The following is a 22,846-nucleotide window of genomic DNA, read 5'->3' as shown; positions in this document are numbered from 1 at the left end:
GTACTTACCATCCAGCACCAAGTACTTACCATCCAGCACCAAGTACTTACCATGCGACACCAAGTAATTACCATCCAACACCAAGTACTTACCATCCGACACCAAGTAATTACCATCCAACACCAAGTGCTTACCATTCAACACCAAGTACTTACCATGCGACACCAGGTACTTACCATCCGACACCAAGAACTTACCATCCAACACCAAGTACTTACCATCCGACACCAAGTACTTACCATCCAACACCAAGTACTTACCATCCAACAGCAAGTACTTACCATCCGACACCAAGTACTTACCATCCAACAGCAAGTACTTAATGTGTTCCCATAAACGTTCTTTCGAAACCTCGTCTCCTCGAAGCCGACTTCTGACGCGTCGCTGACCGTTACCGTCTGTGGCCGAGCTGGATCTCATGAACCGTGACGGTTAAAATGACCATTCCAGTTGGTAAATAAAATTTGTCTTTATTTTTGACCGATTTGTTTTTCGTTAAAAATATAGCCTATTTGTAGACAACACTCAATATTATGAGTCCGACTTGAAATTGACCGGTTTTCAGCCGTATTAATTTAAGAAGGTTCAGACTAACGAAAGCTGATTCAAATGAAGTAATATATTCATTGAAACACAATTACCCTTGTATTTAAACCAGGCAGTAGCGCGACCGCGATACGTCGGTGACGTCATAGCCGGCCTCGCGGGGTGTGTGGGTCTCATTGTAAATACTGAACTCACATGACTAATAAATATAGGAAACTATTCAATACTATTGTAATTATAGAGTTTGGTGAGTAATATTTATAAAGGAAGAGGAATTTCTTTTGTTGAACTTTTCTATCAGGTAAACTATGATGTTTTGTGATCTGTATGACGAATAGTTTACGTGATGCTTCTCTCATGCTGTGCTATTGTATAGATTACAAGAATCTGTATATAGTAGGTAGCCACTTGCCACCGGCTTGTCAGAGCACTTGTATTCCCCATATTCCTGTACGCTGCGGAGACGTGGACCCTACGTGAGAGCGAGCGGAAGAGGATAGACGCTCTAGAAATGTGGTGCTGGAGAAGAATGCTTGGGGTGTCGTGGAACGAATTCCGAACAAACGCCTCCATACTGCAGGAACTCGGCATCAAGCAGCGTTTGTCTTCCGTAGTACAAACTCGAATCTTAAATTTCTTTGGGCACGTTTCCCGGCGTGGCGATGAGTCGATAGAGCGCCTAGTAGTGCAGGGCAAAGTTGAAGGCACTCGGGCACGAGGTAGATCGCCTATGAGGTGGACGGACCAGATAAGAGCAGCTGTGGACAGTTCCCTGCACGTCTGCACCAGAAAGGCGGCCATCAGACAGGAATGGCGGCGTATAGTTAGGCGAGCCACTAACAGCTGAAATGACGACCACGACCACTCTGCCAAGAGTGCAACGACTAAGAAGAAGGTAGCCACTGGGAACCATTGAACTTGCCATTACTGATAATCCGCTAGATTGATTAAATAAGCCGTTTTTAAAAACTTATTCATCAAATATGTCAGCAAAAAAAAACCACACTGTTGTGATTTTGACATCGCCCACTCTTCCTATCTCTTGATTCCTACTTGTGAGGGCAGGGTTTGCCAACTCAATTTTAGATTCGTTCATATTATAGTTTTCGAATGACACAAACCATTTTTCCTAGTTGAAGTCTACGTAGCATTGAACAATACTTAACAAGTTATAAATATGTTCTAGAGTTAAACGTTTTTACACCTGGAATTTGACCCATGACGAAATAACTGTCATTCGGGTATTTAGCTCCGACCAAAAATGGGTGTGTACTGTAATACCTAGAAATGTGTTATTCACCGCTGTGCGGTATCCTACCTATGTAATCTTACCTTGTAATGTCGTCATGTGTGCAAAATCATTATTTACTTACTTAGTGCAAAAATTACCGGCGGTTTCATACGTCACAAGTGGTCTACCAGTAAGTTTTTGTTGAAAAATTCAAGTGCGATGATATAGGAAGAGCTACTTATAATATTGTAACGTCATTCAAATTTAGAAAATATATCACAAATTGTCCCTCCTTCCATTTGAATTCTTACATTTTCCATCTATTTTCTACTAGCTGTTGCCCGCGACTTTGTCTGCGTGATTCTCAAGATGTGAAAAACTATGAAGTTTAATAATAACGATCATCGCAAAAATGTAATGCAATATTGAAAATGAAACACTTTTTTTTACATTTTAAACTTGCTTTTTTATTTCAAAATTATAAGGAATCTTGTGCGGCCCAAAGACCATCAAATGTTTGAATCAAACACATTTCATCGTTTACGATACAATCCTGGTGTCAAATATTTCACAGCTGTTTTAATTTTTTCTTATTTAATCCCAAAAAAAGAGAGGTTTATAACTTTGACATATCTGCCTGCCTGTCTGTCTGTAACATCATAGCTTCCGAACGAATTGAACTATTTTAATTTAAACGTGAATTATGTGCGAGTGTTCGTTAAGACATGTTTGACAAATCGAGCCGTTTAAAAATGGGTTGCAAGTAGGAAAAAATAACAGAAGGTATAACTCAGTCTTAGCACTGCTGCTAAAAATGTTTTACTTTCGAAATTTTCCATTTACTAATTGGGTGGGTTATGATTTTCGAGCACGTCTGTTCTTGGGCCGGCCTACACCTGAAATTGCTAGACGGATTATGTCAGTGATTTTGAGGTATCATAAAATTATTATTGTACTAAACTATGTAACCAAAGAGGTAAACCAGAACCATATTACTGAGGCCCCGGTGTCCGTTTGTCTGTCTGTCACCTGGCTGTTTCTCAGGAACAGTGATAGCCAGACAGTTGTTATTTTCACACACGATGTTTTCTGACGATATAAAGAAGATGTCAAATTATTCAAATTACTTTTGTGGGACGGAGCTGGTGAAGTGAGAGTCGGGCTCGGTAACTGTGGATTTTACATAGTGTCATAAGATATAAGATTTTGCAAAATTGCGCCCAGATAAACGGTTTCCTGAAACACGTTATGTTTGATTGTCCTCTTAATATTAAAACTGATCTTCCTCACAAACATTTGGAATATTTTCAATAATATATTTTCAAAACAAAAAAGTTGGTAAACGTGTTATCTTGGTCCCCTGGTGTTTTGATCATGATTTGCCTTTAAATTGCTGATAAATAAATAGCGTGATAATGAAAAAAATATCAGACACCCCTTTTTTTAAAATTAACAATGACAAAAATCTAAAGTATAGGATATGTGTAATTTGTGATGTTACGACAAAGCAAAATATGAACATAAAAGTGACTTCATGTGCATGAGTTCTATTTACTGTACCAATTTACAAAGAAAAATTACGTATTTTATTCGTTAACCTACCTGACGATCATTGAAGTAAAATACCTACCGTCATCCCTACTGCATAAATGGAACTTAAATAAAGACTACATGAAGTTGGTTATGAGGCTACGCTGTCTATACCGACAGCCAAAATGAATTTTCCAGACATTGTATGACGGATTTAAGTGCTGATAGGTACACGCTATTATCAGCCTTATTGGGGAAATTTCCAAAAATATGTTCCTAATTCTCGTCGGCTTAGGGATCTCAGAAACTCATTCACAGTCTCGTTCCTTCCCCTGTTTTTACCAGGCAACGAAAGAAGAAAATTTTAAATAAGTAGAGATTACGATAAATTGTTAAAGAAATTTTTGGAAGGACCACGTGTGCGGTCTCTATAATGGCGGATGTAGACCGATCAAATCGTTAAAATATTGAAAAATCCCAGGTATCAGTAGACATTATTCTATCAATAGATACATAATGTCTATTCATTGATAGCTTTGGTCTTATAGATCTTTCACATTGCATACCTATTATGCTGTTTTTATGCAAGTTTTCTGGGCTTTTTTATCCGAAATACTTTTGGCCCATGTAATGTTGCAAACTAAAGAAAACATTATTTCATTGTTTGAAAGGCTTTCTTTTTGTTTGAAAGTTTATATTTTTGTTGCTAGTTGTTACAGATGAACCAAGGTAATAATTAACCGTGTCGTTCAGTAATTTTTTGTTATGCATAATTATAGATGAGATTTATGTGAACTACATGCAACTTTGGGTTGAGTGTCACTACGAATGTTTTGATCTTGAAGTAGCATCGCCAACATTACCGAGCTAAAAACATAGGTATACACCTATCGTAAATAAATACAAAATCATATTACGGCATTCTACATTTGAACTTGAGTAATTTTAGTACATCAATAAAAATCAAAAATAATTTAAGTTCCTTTCTTTCAAGAATGTACCGATTACGGTAACAATTGCATAAAAAAAAACCTATTAGTTTATGTTTCTTTTATTTTACTTGTGAAATAGTCGCGGTAGGCCTATATCAGACTTGAAAGAGAATAAAATGACTAATTTTGTGAAAATGATTTATGTTCGAAAAATCGTATTATTGCTCTGCCAAAAGTCTTAAGATAAATAGCGTGATGATTTTTTGTGTAAATTGATGAACGTGCTGCCTACTACTCAATGGGGTGAAAATACACCTCATAATTGCATTACACGATGTTACGGGTGAGTTCTAAAATTTAAAACTTTACTGCTCATGCCCCCTGCATAGTAGCGTTATGGTTTTTGTATATTTGTTGTATCATGTGTACGATAAGGTTCATGCAAAATTTGAACGAAATATATTCAGTAGTTTATGTGATAATTTGATATTTGTTTATAGATATAAAAGGCTCCTGCTCACCCCCTGTAACGAAAAGCGGGATAATAAGTAAAAAGTATGTTGACCGGACATCTTGTTGATATTCTCTGAAAATTTGAATCAAATCTATCCAGTACTTTCCGAGATCTTTCCGGACATACATACAGACAAACAGACAAACAGACAAACAGACAAAAATTCTAAAAAACATATTTTCGGCATCGGTATCGTTCGTAGACCACCCTGCAATTATTCTTTTTTTAAAATATTACATGTACAGTTTTCACTTTTCTACAATTTTATTATATGTATAGATTTACTTTACTAGCTAGTTTACATTCCTGGCCGAAGTGTATCTTCATTCGTATTTTTGCATTTTTACTGTTTTCCGATACATTTTGATGAAAAAGTAATATGATCGACAAAAATTACTGGTGATAGCTGAAGATACGATATCAAGTATTATAGCACAACTCATGAGCATTAACACTACAGGTAGAATTTTAAGCCGGCACTATCAAACTACGTCAATTAAAAGACAATGTCGTGGGGAATTCCGAAGTAAGTCTCAGATCAGTCGGAGATAACACAATCAAGCCGATTCGTCTTGGCTGGTCATAAATTAGGCGAAGTCCGTATCTGCATCCGTCAGTGGCAAAAAATGTGCTACTCTATGCTCGATTGACGATCACCGGTTTGAATAGAGAATGAAAGCAAAACGAAGTTAGAATTAGATGATTATTATGTACTTACACAAACTGGTTTTATTTTGTTAATATTTTAACACGAATAAATATAATTTTGGTTTTTCCATCGCTTTTAATGTGCAATGATTGAAATGTGTCGAAAAACGCTGATGAATAAACACCAACTTTCTAATGGACGGCTAACGTAGATGGATGCATGACTTTACTTATCAGTATGTAAGTTAATATGTACGTATAAATTCCGAAACTGTTATAATAAACAGAAGCATCATAGTTTTATGGACAGATTATCTTGAACACTCATTATAAACATCAACTACATTCTTCCAGATAATTTCAGACAGTTTGGGAGCACCTACGCCATAAGCTATAATGATCGTGATTCACTCCACATCACAAATACCTCAACATGATGAATGATCTAAATATTACACAGTTTACGATAAAAATAAGCCATCACACAAAATATTCGCGGTATAATTATAGAAAACTTACAAAATTAGTACGCTGATTCAGTACGAAAGTTAAAAACAATGTAGGATTCTGCACGTGCAACCAAATGAAGTCAAGCCATATGTTCGCACATTATACTGGGATCAATGCGATGTAAAGTAGATTTACAGCTAATAAATACTTTATAGATATGAACTCTTTTGTTTTTGTATTGTTCATTCACTATATTTGGAGCAGTCCACGCTATGTGGGGAATGTTTTTCTTTAATTAGGTCGTGCACTGGAAGCTTTGTTCTGTATTTCTATCGGATGCCGGCATCATAAAAACTCAGTAAATGTCCATTGTTGAATGTTATTGTGTTTATAGTAAGGATTTACAGGTTTTTGGATCTAAAAACTGGAGAAACAGAACAGGGATTTTGTTCTGGTTTCTTTATCATTTGCCAATGTTTTGAAATTGGTGTACTTAGTCTTGTCTTTTACACAATTACAGGTACACTTTTGACGTAGGTATGCATATTTTGGTCATACTCAATGTCTAACCATTTGATTCCCTTAACGTGCATGGAGAAAAGGAAACTCTCTAAGGATCTACAACCAAGTTAAATATTAAATTCTAGACTTGAGCCACTTCTAGACACAAAAATTACCTAATAAGGAGCGAATATTGACCGTTAGCGACCTCATGACTCAAATGAATTTTACGTCTTACTTACATAAAATTTTGTACCTCATTGCGCACGAGCAAACAATAATTAATCATTGTGTATTTAGATATTACCTGTAAGCATGACATCTCTACAATGCTATCTTATAACTGTTTGTGACTTTATCTAATTTCACATCACAACAACTCAGCGAAAAAACAATTTTCCTTGTTTTGAGGCCCATTGTCACTATTAGGCAAAGAAAATCCAGAGTTTTAAAGGCTTTTTTAAATTTACAGCTCTTGGCATATGACTAAGGATAATTGAAATCTGTGTCAATAAGACCTTAAGTATATATTTAGCAATTAAAAAAAAATATTAAAAAAAAACAATCTATGACTGCCATTTTGTCTGTTCGTTTAGGCGGGATTTGTATTTCGTAATTAATATTATGAGATAGGTTTTTAGTGATTATTATTTTGTTAATATTAATGCGCGTGTAATATTATTTTAGGAGAGTGTTTGGTATTTATTTTTATTCGTATTCATTCCAAAGTCACAACAATTTAGAATAGTGGGTAATAAACCTTTGGAAGTTTTTGAAACTGATTTAGGTGCTTTTATAAATAATTTTACTTCTGAAATCTAACTATATATATAGTGATGTAATATCACTATCAAAGCTTGACAATCAAACTTTTCTGACAGGTTTAAGGTTTAAGGTCTTTGCATATTTGTGACATCGCTTCAATTAAATATGCCTTTGACTTCCCCTTTCAGCCTCTGGAAAAAGCAACTGTTCAGCACAAAGTAAGCAACTTTTGGTAAGAATCCAGAGACTTTTCAAACCTGAAATGGGCGTTCCGTTAAAATACTACATAAAACATCTCATAGTTTAAAATAGGGTATTCAGATGAATCCAGTAATACTGAAAATCCAACCTACCTTGCGGAATTCTTAGCAAAAGACTACTTTTATTATAATATAGTAAATACTATTTTTGTAGTTAGGTTTCTTCTACTAAAAAATTGACAGCTACGCGTGCTATCAATAAATAAATGCGGAGAACATCACATACATTGTTCTGAACCCTAAGTAAGTTGCTAAAGCACTTGTGCTATGGAATTCAGATACAACGAAGATACCACAAACACCTAGACTCGAGACAATGTAGAAATGTGAATTTTTACATTGAACCGACCGGGGATCGAACTCAGGACCTCAGAGCTAGCCTAGCGACATACACCTTGAAATCGGTGCGTATACGGAGGTCGAAATCTAGGTATCTATCCTGTCTAGTTACCCAACCCACCTGCATCATGACTAAACATTTTTTATCAAATAATGACATGTGCTTAGCAATGCCTAATTGAATGTGCGTAAGTAATAGGAAGTATTAGTTTGAGAAATCTTAAGCTAATCTTAATCCTAGTTACTGAATAATTCATGATGATGCGTCTATATGTCCATGTATAAAGTGTAATGGATTAGGAAGACGATTGACGTAATGAGTTATTTTGCACATGGCAAATGTAAGGATGCTTAGCAATTTCAGTCTCTACTGACTTATAAGCTCCACCTAAATAAAATATACTAATAAAGAATACAAATTTTTCATCGGTCAACAACTCAAACCTGAAAAATAAATATCAGTTTTACTGTTATGAGTATAAGTTCCACCATTCTGCCAAATCATCTCGAATTGCTGAGTATATAATAATCTTAGAGAAATCTACAATTCTTAGTTATACTAATTAATAGTGGAATATACATTATTGACATTACACAGATAGTTTCTGGCACTTTTATCACCAGCCTGTCTCGCTTGATTGTTCGGCGTCCGAATAAGTCGCGGCGCGGCGGCCGGAGCGCGGCGCGTGCGCAGCGTGCGTGGAGGTGGGGCCGTGACGTGCGCATACGTCAGCGCGCGTCATGACACGCAATCGTTCAGGCAGATAACGCGGCGACTTCCTTTCAAGTACTTGTAAAGTGTTGTAATATTTGGCTCGGATTTTCGGATTGGTTTAGGCGGTTGTCACATAGGCAACAATTAGGAACATAAGTGAAGAGTAAGGTACTTTGACTACCTACATTAGGTAACCATTTTATACTATACCTAAGTAAAACCTAGACTTGAAGGAATCACACTCTTAAGTTAGGAGGGCAGGTATTATAAAACTGAGGTAGAGATGTAGTAAAGTACGATCGTGTCTCAAAGAAAACTGTACTTTTTTGGCATGGCTTTTGTTATTCCAACCACTTTTTCAATGGGATTATTCGTGTACCTTTATTTAAACCCCAATTTAATGCTGCACCATATCTAAGTAACCATCGTTACAGAACATCAAATAACTGAAGAATGTATCTTGATAATATATAATGTATAAGTACCGTCTCTAGAACATACTTCGAAGGTCTTCCGATTACATAATGTGCGTACGCAAATAATTTCACTGAACAATATTTATTTTTATCTAATGGCAAGGCAAAGGAACGATTGCTTGATAGCCTTGGGGTGGAGAAGGAGGGGTTTGCCGGACTCACACCGGAATACTGTTCCGCGTCCTATAGCTAAGGCTACACTTGAACGCTTTGCCGGACTCTGGATTATCCTAGGAAATCCCAGGAATATTTTCCTTAATGGGGCGACGAAGAAGCATGCTCTGACTCTTACTGGCCAAAAACCACAGGGGACCGTGCCCTGTATCGGTGTTAGGGACCAAGATACAAACCACCAATTTTTTTGGATACTAGGCCGATGATGACTAGCCTTCACCTACCAATTTCAGTTGTACCTATATACGTTCGCATTCGAAGATTGAACGCTGAAAGTTGATTTTAACTTAATGATACACTGGGCTATTTATCAATGTTGAAGTTTATGCGAAAAGACACTGCTAGCGCCATCTGTTGAAAAACTAAAATTATACTTTTCTTCTATTGCGAAAGTTGGTATAGATAACTACACAATGCTTTTGCGTGTGGTTTTGATATAATAATTGAAAGACTCCTACTAGAAACAATGATAAAATATAGTTATATATTAAGTAGTACTTTTAGCAACGTAATTACAGGTGGATTAAACCTTATGGAAAACCCCAAAATGTATATTTAACAGTGAGTCAGTTGTAACAAGGCCAGTTTAAAGTACACTTCTTTTAGAGATAAATCATATTTAAATGTCTAATTATAGTGGATAAGATTTCTTAATATTACTTACCTACCTATTTTTTGCGCCTTGTCTGACATGATTGTTAAAATTAACTGCTCATAATATTATTATGGAAAGCCCGAGTTTGTTGCTTAGGAATATCAGAATTTCCGTAAATGCCTAATTAGTTAGGAAATCGCTTTAGATCAATTGTAATACCATTTTATAAGATTATTTTTAAAGACGAATAAAACGTACTTTTCTTTTCTAAACTGTAGTCGTAACGCTACATATTGCTAATACATTTTTGAAAGGAATAGAATTTGTGAAGTAAGCAAATAATTATGATGCTGTATTGTAAAACGATTTTAGTCTTTTTCTTTTAATTTCAGATGCATTCATAAGTATTTAACTTATTTTTTATTTCATGAAACACGTACGGTTTTGCAGGCGTAGTGTTACCTGTTCGAGATTTAATTTTCCTACAAACTAGAGAATTGAAATAAAAAGGTAAAGTAATAAAAAAAAATGTAGTAATGTAGTTATTTTTATATAATTATCAAGATTTTTCTATTTTTATTCTTGCATAAACATTCAAAGATACAAGTTATAAAGTCTCATTTTATTTTATTGACCTGGCAACTAACAAGAGTGCTTGCTTACACGTCAAATGATTTGCTGGGTCTTTTCGATAAAATGTTCTTTATTTATCGCTAAAAGTGATTGAATATATAATTTAAAAGTGTAGATAATAAAAATAAAAACATTGGAAACGTTTGATGCGCAGACATAATACATAATCATTCCTTAGACATAACAACTAATGCATTAAAATAGGCTAAGCTTATCAGAAAATGGGTAAGTGATTTAATTGTCATAAAAATCTGAAATAATAGTGCTATACATCTTGTTATTTATGCATAATATGTTGGCACATTACAGGTGGTCTATTTAGTTACTTCAGAGGGTTGTTAGGGGCGCGTGAAATGAGGATTTTGATTCTCGGCTTGGATGGTGCCGGGAAGACTACGATATTATACAAACTGCAAGTCGGCGAGGTGGTGACGACCATACCAACCATCGGTTTTAACGTAGAACAAGTCACATACAAAAATTTAAAGTTTCAAGTGTGGGATCTTGGTGGACAAACCAGTATTAGGTTAGTAAATGTTGTGAAACAAATAGGTTAGGTCCTATTTAGTCATGGTCATTGTTCTTGTGTCACAAGCATTACAATAAACATTGTAGATGATCTTTTGTTATGTATTCAAATACTGTTACTCAATTAAGTTATGTGTTATTATGTATTTCAGGCCTTACTGGCGGTGTTACTATGGGAACACAGATGCAATAATATATGTAGTTGATTCAGCAGATAGAGATCGAATAGGTATATCTAAAGATGAACTGGTACACATGCTGCGGGTAAGTCCTATTGATTCCTACCATTTTTAATAAGTTTGTAATAAAATTTACCTTATTGAACGATAAATTAATTCTTATGTATGCATTTTTTCAAACTAAGGGTAGTCTTGCCTGACTAGTTTAGTTTGAACAAGGAATAACATGTATGGCCTTGTGTAACATACTAAAAATATTTTAATATGTTAGCCTACCTATAAGCCACTTACAATTTTTCCACACAATCTAAAACAAAAGTCCAATCTGAGATGTAGATTATTATCCTTTATAAGTATCACATATTATTATAATTGTATGATTCACATGAAGTTTTGGGTTTGGGTTAGTGTGAGAAATAGAGATCAATTTTTCATCCTCCAAATTTTTTTTTAGCTAATTGGCTACACAACATTTGCTGACTCAGCTATTAATCATATATATTTCTAGGTCCACAAACAAAATAGTACAATCATTATACTTGTATTTTAATCAAAACTTTACTTACACTTGAAGTGTTATGACATTTCAGACAGTAAAGTATGTCATAGCATTAAGTTTTTAATTATTATACCATGTAGATTGCTGGATAATGTGAAGTACTGATAGCATTAACATTAAAATCCTTAATCTTGATCAGATACTGTTAAAGTAATTCCTAATAGTGACATTGTTTCCTCAGATTGTATAGAAGTAATGGTTTCTTCCTTTTTCCTGTTATGAAGCTTTAGGTTCTATATTGGTTTATTGATCAAAGCTTACCTGTGCCACAACCTACTTTTAAAGAATAAAAAAAACCATTTAATTCCTAAGTGTGACATTATTCTAAGTAAATCCACTCTTATCATAATATTTTGAATTCTAATATACTGTTATAAATATCCAGTGTTTGAAGTAGTTTTTAGGGTTCCTGGACCCAAAGGGTAAAACCTTATTATTAAGGGTACTTTGTCTCTATTTGTCGCCTGTCTGTCTATCGGTTCATCAGACTGCCCATGCATGTCTACCTGTCTGTTATCAGGCTATTTCTCATGAACCAAATAACTAGACAATTGAAATGTTCACAATGACGTGTACGACGCCACTTTAGAGGTTGCAACAGTCATAAATGTGTTATTCCATGGCAAATAATTTTGAGAGTGGGCTACATTTTTTGTCACTGCTTTGTTTATTTTTAGTTTATGGTGCGGAAACTACTGTCGCGAGTCCGACTCGCACTTGACCACTTTTCATTCCTTTTCCCAATTAGCCTTGTTATGGACTATGAGTTAAGAACACAAACTTTATCAAATGGCATATTTAAATTGGTTTTGATATGAGAAAATTAATGTGCCTTGTCACCTTAGAATAATATCCAATTTGTAAACTAACTATTGCTAAGTAATTTGATGTTCTAATCAATGCTCATGAATTTATTGCACTTCATGCTTCTTGATATAAAATTTTATACTTTACACTCAGTTGAATGTTCGAAACATAACTGTATTTTCCTTTACAAAATGAATTCAGCTTAATATCGTAAATAGATTTCGTTTATCCTACAAAGTTAATTGTTACAGTTATCTTATAGTTTTTCATATAAACTCAAGAGACAAGGTTGTCATTCGTCGGTTTCTTTTTCTTAAGTTTGTTACCTCAGAATTTAGAACTGGATAAACCTATTTCTTTTTTATGTAACTGGAAATAGCCATTACTCCAATTCTGTACCCCCAAAAATGTTTTAAAGTTTTTACCAGATTACACTAGATGTGACTAAAAGCCATATTGTTTTTAGAACTAAGAGCATCGGTTGTGCACGTTGCAGGAGGAGGAGTTAGCCAATGCGATTCTAGTAGTGCTAGCGAACAAGCAGGACATGGCGGGCTGCCTGACCGTGGCCGAGGTCCATCAGGCGCTGGGGCTGGACGCGCTGCGTGACCGCACCTTCCAGATCTTCAAGACGTCCGCCGTGCGCGGCGAGGGGCTCGACCAGGCCATGGACTGGCTGTCCAACGCGCTGCAGGCACGGAAATAACATACGATGGAAGGTACCTAACCTACCTATCCTGTTATCAGATTTGTACTCCACGATACCCAGAGAATCTTGTATTAACAAACTGAATAAATTTGAGTACTCCTTATAGCATCAAGCATAAAAGCATCATTATCAAAGCTTTCGTGGTTCGGTTACTCAATACTTCGAGACTATTTAAGAGCTTCTGAAATAAATTATTGTTGAAATTGAATTATTGTTAAAAAAAAAATACATACGTCTCACAAATTTAACTTCTTCACATCATAGTTCAGCTTAATTCTAAAACTAGCTTAAAATCAATTAAATAATAAATGAAACTTATATTTTGTTGATTGAATGTTTTATTAAATCGTATTCCATATTGACATTAGTATTCTATGACAAGTTTTCCTCTTTTCAGAGTAAACAGTTGTGGACACGTGATACAAGAAGGCTTGAAGTGCAAGTGCGCGATGGACAGACATAAAATAGTCACATGTAACGCCATTAGTTTTAGCATTATACGCCGCCGCCACGCCACCGAGTGCAATACAATACTGTGAAGACGGGCTTAGGGTACCAGGATCCTCGTGCGTGATCTTAATCTATTTATTTTGTACGTAACAAGCCCGATACAAGACTAATGGTATGCAATTTCAGATTCTTTGATCATAGTCGATCCCTATTGTAATTATTTGTAATACTAAATAAAAGTATATTTCTAAAGTTAATATTGAATTTGTCGAAATTTGTAATAGTAATAATTTGTTATGAAATAAAATTACGAATGTGTTTTGGTACTTAAAGTTAGAATTTCGACATGTTCAGGAATTAATATAACCCAAAATTATTAAAGCATCGTCAATCGTTACTGTATGGTGTTAACATAAAGACTGTATTACCTAACTATCATGTTGTCTAATTACAACAATTTAACATTTCCAATTTTTTCGCTTAAAAATATCTCATGCCTACGTATTTTTTTTTCCTTGCTCTTATAACAATGAATGAATAGAAATTGTTAATTGTCGATTTATGTGACTTTCAAAAATGATATTCTTAACGTAATTGAAAAGTCAGTCCCCATTTTTTGAATTCGAAGTATAAAACACTTTGTATTCCATCAAATTCGTGGAGGATGGATGATGTGGATCCGATCTCTGTCAACGTTAAATATCAGCGCAACAGTTGTGACCAGTGGCGGCGGCGGACCTTATGTAATAAAATATGTTTTGTAGCGGGATCGTGCGCGTGCGACGACGGATGTACCTATACATAAGTTATTATTAATTACTATTAATTATTATATATTTTGTATCAGTGACGTTCACCAAGCTATAATTTATATTATTATGCGGTAAGAGAGAAAGATTGTTCCAAATACAATATCATGTATTATTATGTTGTGGTTTTATTTGTCGAAGCTTACTTAGTATGTTTTACGAGACACTTAAATCTCACAAACAGGTGTTACAATGATAAAAGACAACAGACAGGTTGGCGTTGCGAGGCGCAAGTCACACAGAAAACACGTAAGACGACGACGCACAAAATTATTCACAAAGTTATCTGCGCCTCGTCCGCGCAATGTTTTGTTCCGTTCAGCTATTTTGTGTCGCGACGCTACTATACGTTTTGTATGAAAATTTTGCAAAGGACCGCCGCGTCTGCGACGCGTCCTCGTCTCACGTTTTGTCGGTCTGGCTTGCAACTAAGGCAGGCTTGTGTGTAGGGGGCGGCGGGCTAGTCGTCGCAGTCGCCCTGCTGGCAGTCGTCGGGACAGCGGCCGGGCTCGCTGGCCACGGGCTGGCGCTGCTCGCGCGTCTGCTGGAAGCGCTGCTGCATGCGCAGCTGGCACAGCCGCTGTCGCTGGCGGTACTCGCAGAGTGTCCGCCGCCTCTTCTTCTCGCACTCCAGCATCTGCTTGTGGATCTCACACTGCTCGTCATTCATGCCTTCCTCTAGCATCTGTAGCTCCTGTTCCTCCTCCGGCGTTAACCATCGCTTCTTCCTCAAGTCTATTCTAACACAGCCGTCAGGACCCGTTCTGAATCTGTCCTCTCGAGCTTTCATGTCTACGAATGTTTTTCTTTTTGGCACTTCGATTTCCTCTTTGTCTGGGGTCGCTATCGGTACAGGTTCTGGAGACTCGGATTTGAACAGATATATACAGGTTAGGACGCCGGCGCCCACTACAGCACCGGTGATTATTGGAAGCCATCTGGCTATATCGGCTGCGCCAGGTCCTGAAAATAAATTATCATTAATATGCAAACTACGAGTTGGGTGAAGAGACAGCAGAGAAAGGCCGGTTACATGATAACTGCTGAGTGCGTATTTACGTATATTGACGTACTTTTAGGAAAACTGTCCGGAAACACTGCCGCGAACTTTATCTTACTACGAACCTTTGCCTATCAGGTTTACTTCTTATTACTTCGTTAATGATACGTGTCTCCTCTCCCCCCAATTTGAACTGGGAAATTTTAATGGAAAGAACCGACTTCTTGCCTAGGCCTTAACAAAAATTGAGTTTGAACCTTAACCGGCAACTCATTAATGTTGTATTATGAAGCAATGACATGTCTGTCGCTCACATAACACCAACTAATCTTCGTCGCAGTCTTCTTCAAGAGTTCTGATTAGTTCCTTTATCTTCTTTTTTTGTCTCTTCCGGCACTCTTTCTTTAAATCCTCTTCAGATCGCCATTCTTGCTTTCTGCGACTAGGGAGTATGCGAGGGCAAATGCAAGTGCATATCTTCTCCTCATCCTTCTCTTCCTTCTCTTTCTGTTTCTCTTTGGGCTCCTCGTGTGGCTTTTCAAGAGCTTCTGTGCGAGAGCGGGTGAAAAAAAAGAGGAGAGCAAGGACTCCCACGCCGAGCGCCACCCCGCCTGCGATTTTCTGCCATTGTTCTGGCCCCTCTGAAATTTTCATCATCGACTTAGTTCATTCCCAACTATTTAAGTTGGATCTCTTGTTCCGGATTTGGGCAAGTGTATGGCGAGTACTATAATATTCATATCCAAAAGGGATCCGTTCTTTACGTTACTTTGGGATAGTGTACTTGGTTTCATAATGTTTCATGTTTACATCAATATCTCAAAGCTAATTCGTTTCTATAACATTTTAATTCGTAAAGTGACTGTTAAGCTAATAAAGTATTAAGACATAAAACTCATATGAATTACGAAAATCCCCGGATTCTGGTCAGTATTACTCGCTCAGTTTTACAACGAAAACCAAAACAAGACTTCTCGACACGGGTAGGTTAAGACAAGTGTCTAGGTCAACAACCTGATGGTAGCACCAGTTACATGTTCTGAGGCCAAGATTACAGAGAGAGAGTTTAGGTAAGGCTACCGTGAGATCAGGGTTACTTAAAGTTAGAATTGTAGAAGTATGCGTAGAAGAAATTTGGTTCATTAAGATACACGAGAACAGAAAAATCTATTTCTACATAAATCGTATTTGGATAAAATTGAGCATTTTCAATTAATTCACTGTTGCTCTGAGAGCCCATCCAGTCGCCTTGGGAGGATCGAAGTCACGGATGTCACAAATTAGGAACTATGGGTGCAACACTCATCCCTGGTCTGTTAATCATACGTCTTATAGCTAATAGACTAGCACCTTGACACCGTTACATTAGCAGTCGCTACGCAGTGAAACTCAGAACTTACCATCTCTACCCCCTGCACTCATGCTTGTGTCTTAAGATAGACTATCTGTAATTCTTTTATCATGTCGGATGAATTTGTTTTATCTTGTTTACTATTGCTATTTGCCACGGCATTGTTATTTTATTTTGGCCATGGCGACGTTTGGCTGTCGGGGATCCGGCACACTATTTAGATATTGAATTGCCAATCTGTCTTTGCTTGTCTTTGACATATGTCAAAAACTACTTTTGTTACGAAGGAGGTAATGTGGATACTGAATATATAAAAGAAAGTCTGATTAGTAATGAGAACTCCTCAAAAAAAATCGACGCCCGCAGTATGCGCTTTTAACTCTTGTGTCGCGGGGGTGTTACAAACTGACCCAGATTCAGGAAATTGGAATAAGTAGGTAGTTTGACTGTATTGTTATCAGGGACTGATATGCGGCAAGAAGTTCCCCGTTCCAGCGCGGGTAATGCAGTCGCAAGATATGGTCCTAGTCGTACAGGTTTCCAACTACGCAGTTACTCTAAAATGGATTTTATGAGTGCTTGTGCTGAAGTTTCGCTAAAAGATAGAAAAAAACAAGGTACAATAGAAAATAATCTAATCCAAATTGTAATTGACGTAGAATCAAAATCCTTTCTTTCTCTTGTCTCCCCTTTAAGTAGGCACACGATATCTTTGTCAAACTTCATGAAAATATTTATCGGGTCCTTCTAGCGTGCTCAACGAGGATTTCCGGTATACTTGTTTGATTTTGTTAATATGTGATCATGCCTGGTTTTCATAACTGCTTACCTGATCAAAGGTAAAGGTACGGCTCTAGTGATTTCAGACTGTTAATGAGGACAGGCCACAACTGCCCCATAAGAGGAACAATTCAATTTATATGAAATGTAAATACAAACAAAATGATAATTTGCATCAAGGATGACAGAGAGGGCAACTCGTAAGTACTTCTTGTTAATTATCCTGTTCTAAAACAAAGTGAATCCAAACGTATCATTTCTTCCGCCTCTCCAACACCCTGGTGTTGTTTAATGCGCAAGGAACATTATTATTTATTATCCAGAACCGCACGGCTAGATTTCGATACAGCTTGCATAAAAGTTGTGGTTGCACAAGAAAGGTTTTCTGTACGTTCATGTACATACGTATATTTCAGTCAACATATAATGATTCCTATAAATTACACAAGATTTCAAAATATGCATTACATTACAGAGATTAAAATTTCTGAATGGTCATGTGCTAGTTAAAATGTAAATATTTACCTCCATCCTTATCTGGAGGCATAGCCGTTGGCGCTGGACTTCTTGCGCTATTCTACAAGATGTTCCTCAGCGGTGCCGCTGACACTAAGAAGCAGCGGTGCATCACAAGCAGGCCAGCTACCTGGGACGCCCCGCCAGGGTGCCCACGAAGTGCAGAACAAGAGAGGAAAACGTACGATGTTGATTAAAACATGATTTAATATATATTTGATAAACAGCTGGTTTAATGTTAGTTAAGGAACTAAAACTGCTATGCGGTATTTTGATTTTGCATGTACAATAAAATGTCTTTTAACTGTTGTCTAAACTTACACTGACCTAAAAGGGTGCCAATGCTGCGGCAAGGATGATCGCTTAAAAAGTTAAAATACCAATATATGTATACATACGTATTGCTTTGCCCATAAGTACATAAGCGGAAATCCATATGGTAAGCACAAAAATAAAGTAGACTGAAATCGCTTGGAAAAGGTAAATTATCATTATAGGTTGTCTTGTGAATAAGTTGCCTGAAAATAAAAAATCTTTTAGAACATCAACGCTTGTGTACTGTGCTTAGAAATTAGATATTATTTGGGCGAGGCACTGGTTAAGTCAGCCGCCGGGCTGCCCTAAATCAAAAGGGTCTCTTCTAGGTCTAGTCTTCACCACGTCGGGAAAAGCGCAAACGGTATTTCGGTGAATCTGTTCTGTTATTCTTAACTCAATGGAGGTCTTAGGCATGGAGTCATAATGCCTCCATCTTAATAGTTTATAATGCTTCCCCGTGGGTGTAAAAGGAGAAAGAATAACTCCAGTAGTTTTCGTCGCTAAGATTCCGCGACGTCCACCTCCACAGGCCTCCGTTAGGTATCAAGACGGAGAAAATTCGTGAGGAATCCTTGTGAAATGAAGTTATTCGGTATTATTGTCTGTTATTACGGCTGCTGGCTACACTAGGCCATATTAAGTATCCCATTCTTGATTTCACATGCTCGTTAAAAACTTCCCAAGTTATGGAATTTAAAATACACTTAGGTATAAAAGTCCAGGTATTTTTAGATTACCTACTAACCTTTGAGTGCTCCTACTGTAACATTCATATTTGTCCTGGCATACAGTAGACTACAGTAAGGTTCATTTTATAGCGGGTCCCCTTAGTTTTTAGCTGTTTTTATTGATTTTTTTGCATATTAATTTGTTTTTGATAACAATAAACTAGACGAACATTTTTTGAATGACAGAATAATATGTCACAAGCGCTAAACTTTATGGTGAAGCTTTGTGTTTCAAGAATATCAGAAAGTAGGTATGCTAAGGATAAAGGTGGGTGGACTATAGAAAAGCTGCTCGAGGTAGTCAGCATGTTGCAGCTGAATTACGTCTACTATTCACGGATAGCAAAAGCTACTAGCTGCATTTGTCCTAAGCCGATCTTCAATCCATTACCTATCTCATTCTAATATCGGCTTCCAGCTCGGTTCACATGCTTAAGCAGTCTCTATCTGGCTAGATTTCTGTGTAATGTTTTATTAGGTTATTCTAAGACATTTTGGCCTTTCGTTGACACTCAATCTTTATTGTACCTACTACCATTATTTGTGTATCAGCTATAAGTTTATCTTTATATAACCTTGTAGGGTTTGCCGTAGGTACCTGCAAGCAGATGGTAATTTACATAGCACGCGCATGCGCAGGCGACGCGCGCCGCGACAATGCCGACCCACAACCCGCTTCACGTTCACTTTCCGACTGACCGAGAAAGTTCACATAAAGGTCAACTTATTATTTCATACTCTGTTAAAATAAAGATTAATAAAATTTTAATTTTCAACAAGCTTTTGACTGGTAAATACTTCCTTCATATCTTGAAATCATTGTGATTCCATCACTTAAACTGTTTAGGAAACTACATTACATTTTTAGTTGATAAGCTAAGCTACCAACCAAATCATCTTCTTATAGTGTACAGTCCAGTAGAAGTATTTATTCAATACGATCAAAGTCCTAATAAATGGCTAAGCTAAAGATGTTATATACAAAGTCATCGTTCTAGAGCAGTAGCTAATTTCATTATGAGCGGAGCTCTTTAGTTTAGTGCGGAGATCATCCTTCTTTCCAAATAAATCTATTTTCAAAATGTTCTAACAAAATTGACACAAAAATGTCTTGATGCGTACTCTATTACCGACAGACGTCAGGGACAGTTGCAGTTTCAGTTCCGTTTCGTGAATTATTCAAAAATTAACACAACATCAACAAAAATGGCTTTAAATCTGAGAAATAAAAAATAATCTTTATCAACACACCACATCACATCATCTACATAGCAGACTTACTATGGCAGAACGGAATACCCCTGATAGACGTAATTTAGTGCCGCTTGCTGGTAAGATGTTACTATTTACTTAATTACAAATCTATTGTTTCTGCAACTTACGTGGCTTGCGCAATTTGAAGACAATCGGTATATATATTTTACTTTTGTTTATTAGGAAGTATTGTGGCTGGCACCGGGATCATCGCCCTTGCATACAAAGCATTATTTACGAAGAGCGGTGAAGTGTCTGCTGAGTCCGAGGATTCTTTAGCAGCTGCCCCTGCAGCGGCCGCCGCCGCAGCTCCGGTAGCCGCGGCGGGGGCTGGCACCGGGGCGGCGGACGGGAGCCACCCTGAGAACGAGGACAAGGAGAAACCCAAGTGGCCCTGTACCCCGGAGGAGCCTGAATCTCCTTGCTCCAACCCCTACTCTAGGAGAACACCATACTGCCAGTAGGTCAATGCTGTAACAATACCATGACCCCATCTAACTCCAACTCACAAATAATTATGAAAAAGATTCCATCCAACACCTGTCCATAGACAATGATGAGGCTTTAAGACCTTTGTTTCCTTATCATTTAACATTCAACTTTTCTACAAGCAAAAATTACAATAGATGATTCCTGATATCTTTTGTTTTTCTTTAATTTTATGATTAAGTCGACAACAATTCCTAAAATTTTATTTCACTTGTTCTTGTGTTAGTTTGACAGTAGTACGGGTATGGTCACTTATAATTTATATTCTGAGAGTTTTGAGCAGAACTAGCTTTGTGACTGTAAGCCTAAGTTTATCAACAGTTTTCTATAGGAATATGCTTAACTATTCAAACGGTGCAAGCAAAGTCCTTGGCTTTCTTTTCTTGCGTGACCAGGGGATATTAGTTTCGATTTAAACGAGTTCGGAGATTGTGTGTGAGACTCAAACACAAACCTATTGACTTTGAAACTACTTGAGAGCAGGTAACCTATCGGCCATCGTAAAGTCATCAATTAGCGCGGAAGCAATGCGCCCTGATTTGAGCACAAGCGTTTCCCGTTACTCATAATTAGCTAAGTGTTAATATCGGCCAGCACCTCTGGGAACGGACGCACTTCAGCTGCTTCTGCGCATCATAACTGATTGATTGGATCATGCGGTCTATTTACGGCAAAGATATTTTTAATGTAACGTTTAATATTCTGTACGCTTTCTTTGAAGTAGCAAAGTTATTTTGGTATCTTTTACGTTTAAGATCAATATTAGTTTAATGAATTCCCCGGTGGTAACAAAAGCTTTTGCGAATGTTCTTCCGTGGCCGCTCCCTGTTGTACCCTGCTCCGTTCCCGCATGACGCGTGCAATAGATCCGCAGCTATGAAATAGTGTTGGTAACACATTTAACAGATTAAGTGGTGACCCGATTCTATAATAACGGTACGATAGCTGGCGCCGATCAAAATATTAAGCTGTCGTTACAACATGTTTAATGAATGCTAGAGTTTGATGATGTGTAGTGTTTTCTTTCGTGTGCTGTGTCGAGAAGGGATTTTCAGTTCTTGAAATTGTCGTTGGAGACGTATGCAGCGATATGCACATTGTCGAATGATCCCTCAAAAAATTCTTAAGATTAATCTTGAAAGTTTTGGTATTTCAATAAGCCCTTATAGTTACTAAGAAGTAGGTTCTCATTTACTTGTTTACCAACAACCTGTCAGACCTTGCCACCTACTTCCAGTTGTGTTTTCAGAGGTAAGCACTTATTTAGGCAATAATTTCTGTCCGTTACTTACTTTAATTTATTCACGACTAAAGCTACGTAACTCATTTAATATTGATAAACATTAACACAAATAGCTAAGTACATTAGTAGGTATTGAAATATCCAAATTTTGCCATCAGAGCCTTTTCCTCTCTTTATAAAAACAGTTTATTTTTTATCTTGAAAATCTGACACTACAAGAAAAAATGTCTTTTATTTGACGAAGAGCATTGGATTTAACTACCCTTTTTTAATTTTGCCACTCCTTGCATGGCAGTGACGGATATTACCAATTATATATTAAAGTTGTCGAGTGTTGCTTGTGATTCTAGTGACCGCATACTCGTGAGTGATTGTTTCCTCGTGGTTCACGTGTTTCGATCAAAATACGGCAGTTATAACAAACCCAGTCAATATTGTAGTAAGTGCAATGATTGTGACGGTCTTATAAGCAGGTGCATTCTACAAGTGGTGCGAACGAATTCGGCCTTACGCCCCCCGAATACGGTCCATTGCCGACCAAGTTTGGACAAATATGTAGAGAACCCTGCACGGCATGTCTTGTACGAAATAGCAGAGGTATTTGTTTTTGATACCAAATAACCATAAACACCGTTGTCTTGCGATACAATGTGAGCTTTACTTGCTGCAGTTATGGTACATTTTCGTGTGTGGTGTTTAAAGTTTGGGACAGAAGTGTGCGGGCGGGGGAGGAGCATGCGGTCTGACTGGTTGCTCGAACGACGACCGGAGGCTGCGCGCGCGCCGGCCGCAGGTACAATCCTGTGCTTAATTTTAT

The 22,846-nt window shown here is 37.1% G+C and overlaps 3 protein-coding genes across 4 annotated transcripts; 2 read left to right on the top strand and 1 right to left on the bottom strand.

Moving 5' to 3' along the window:
- Positions 1 to 10,328: 10,328 nt before the first annotated feature.
- Positions 10,329 to 14,468, top strand: LOC113507306 (ADP-ribosylation factor-like protein 1). Its single transcript, XM_026890168.1, has 5 exons — positions 10,329 to 10,534; positions 10,619 to 10,835; positions 10,990 to 11,101; positions 12,879 to 13,101; positions 13,489 to 14,468. Exons 1-4 carry the CDS (start codon positions 10,531 to 10,533, stop codon positions 13,086 to 13,088), a joined length of 543 nt encoding a protein of 180 aa, XP_026745969.1. The 5' UTR covers positions 10,329 to 10,530; the 3' UTR covers positions 13,089 to 13,101; positions 13,489 to 14,468.
- Positions 14,445 to 19,222, bottom strand: LOC113507307. 2 transcript variants are annotated; one of them, XM_026890169.1, is made up of 4 exons: positions 19,061 to 19,222; positions 18,396 to 18,515; positions 18,007 to 18,127; positions 14,445 to 15,313 (listed from the first exon to the last, which is right to left on the bottom strand). In XM_026890169.1, the coding sequence occupies exons 3-4, from the start codon at positions 18,026 to 18,028 to the stop codon at positions 14,811 to 14,813; spliced, it is 525 nt and encodes a 174-aa protein (XP_026745970.1). In that variant the 5' UTR covers positions 18,029 to 18,127; positions 18,396 to 18,515; positions 19,061 to 19,222; the 3' UTR covers positions 14,445 to 14,810. The 2 variants fall into 2 exon arrangements, with proteins under 2 accessions (XP_026745970.1, XP_026745971.1); XM_026890170.1 differs by lacking the exons at positions 18,007 to 18,127; positions 18,396 to 18,515; positions 19,061 to 19,222 and adding an exon at positions 16,751 to 16,962.
- A 918-nt stretch (positions 19,223 to 20,140) lies between these two features.
- Positions 20,141 to 20,934, top strand: LOC113507310. The gene is made up of 2 exons (XM_026890175.1): positions 20,141 to 20,374; positions 20,481 to 20,934. Exons 1-2 carry the CDS (start codon positions 20,326 to 20,328, stop codon positions 20,759 to 20,761), a joined length of 330 nt encoding a protein of 109 aa, XP_026745976.1. The 5' UTR covers positions 20,141 to 20,325; the 3' UTR covers positions 20,762 to 20,934.
- Positions 20,935 to 22,846: the final 1,912 nt, after the last annotated feature.

The sequence above is a fragment of the Trichoplusia ni genome, unplaced genomic scaffold (genome assembly GCF_003590095.1).
Source record: "Trichoplusia ni isolate ovarian cell line Hi5 unplaced genomic scaffold, tn1 tig00001457, whole genome shotgun sequence".
Classification (NCBI taxonomy): domain Eukaryota; kingdom Metazoa; phylum Arthropoda; class Insecta; order Lepidoptera; family Noctuidae; genus Trichoplusia; species Trichoplusia ni.
Note: the sequence above shows the minus strand (reverse complement) of the source record. Positions and strands in the feature narration are given on the sequence as shown.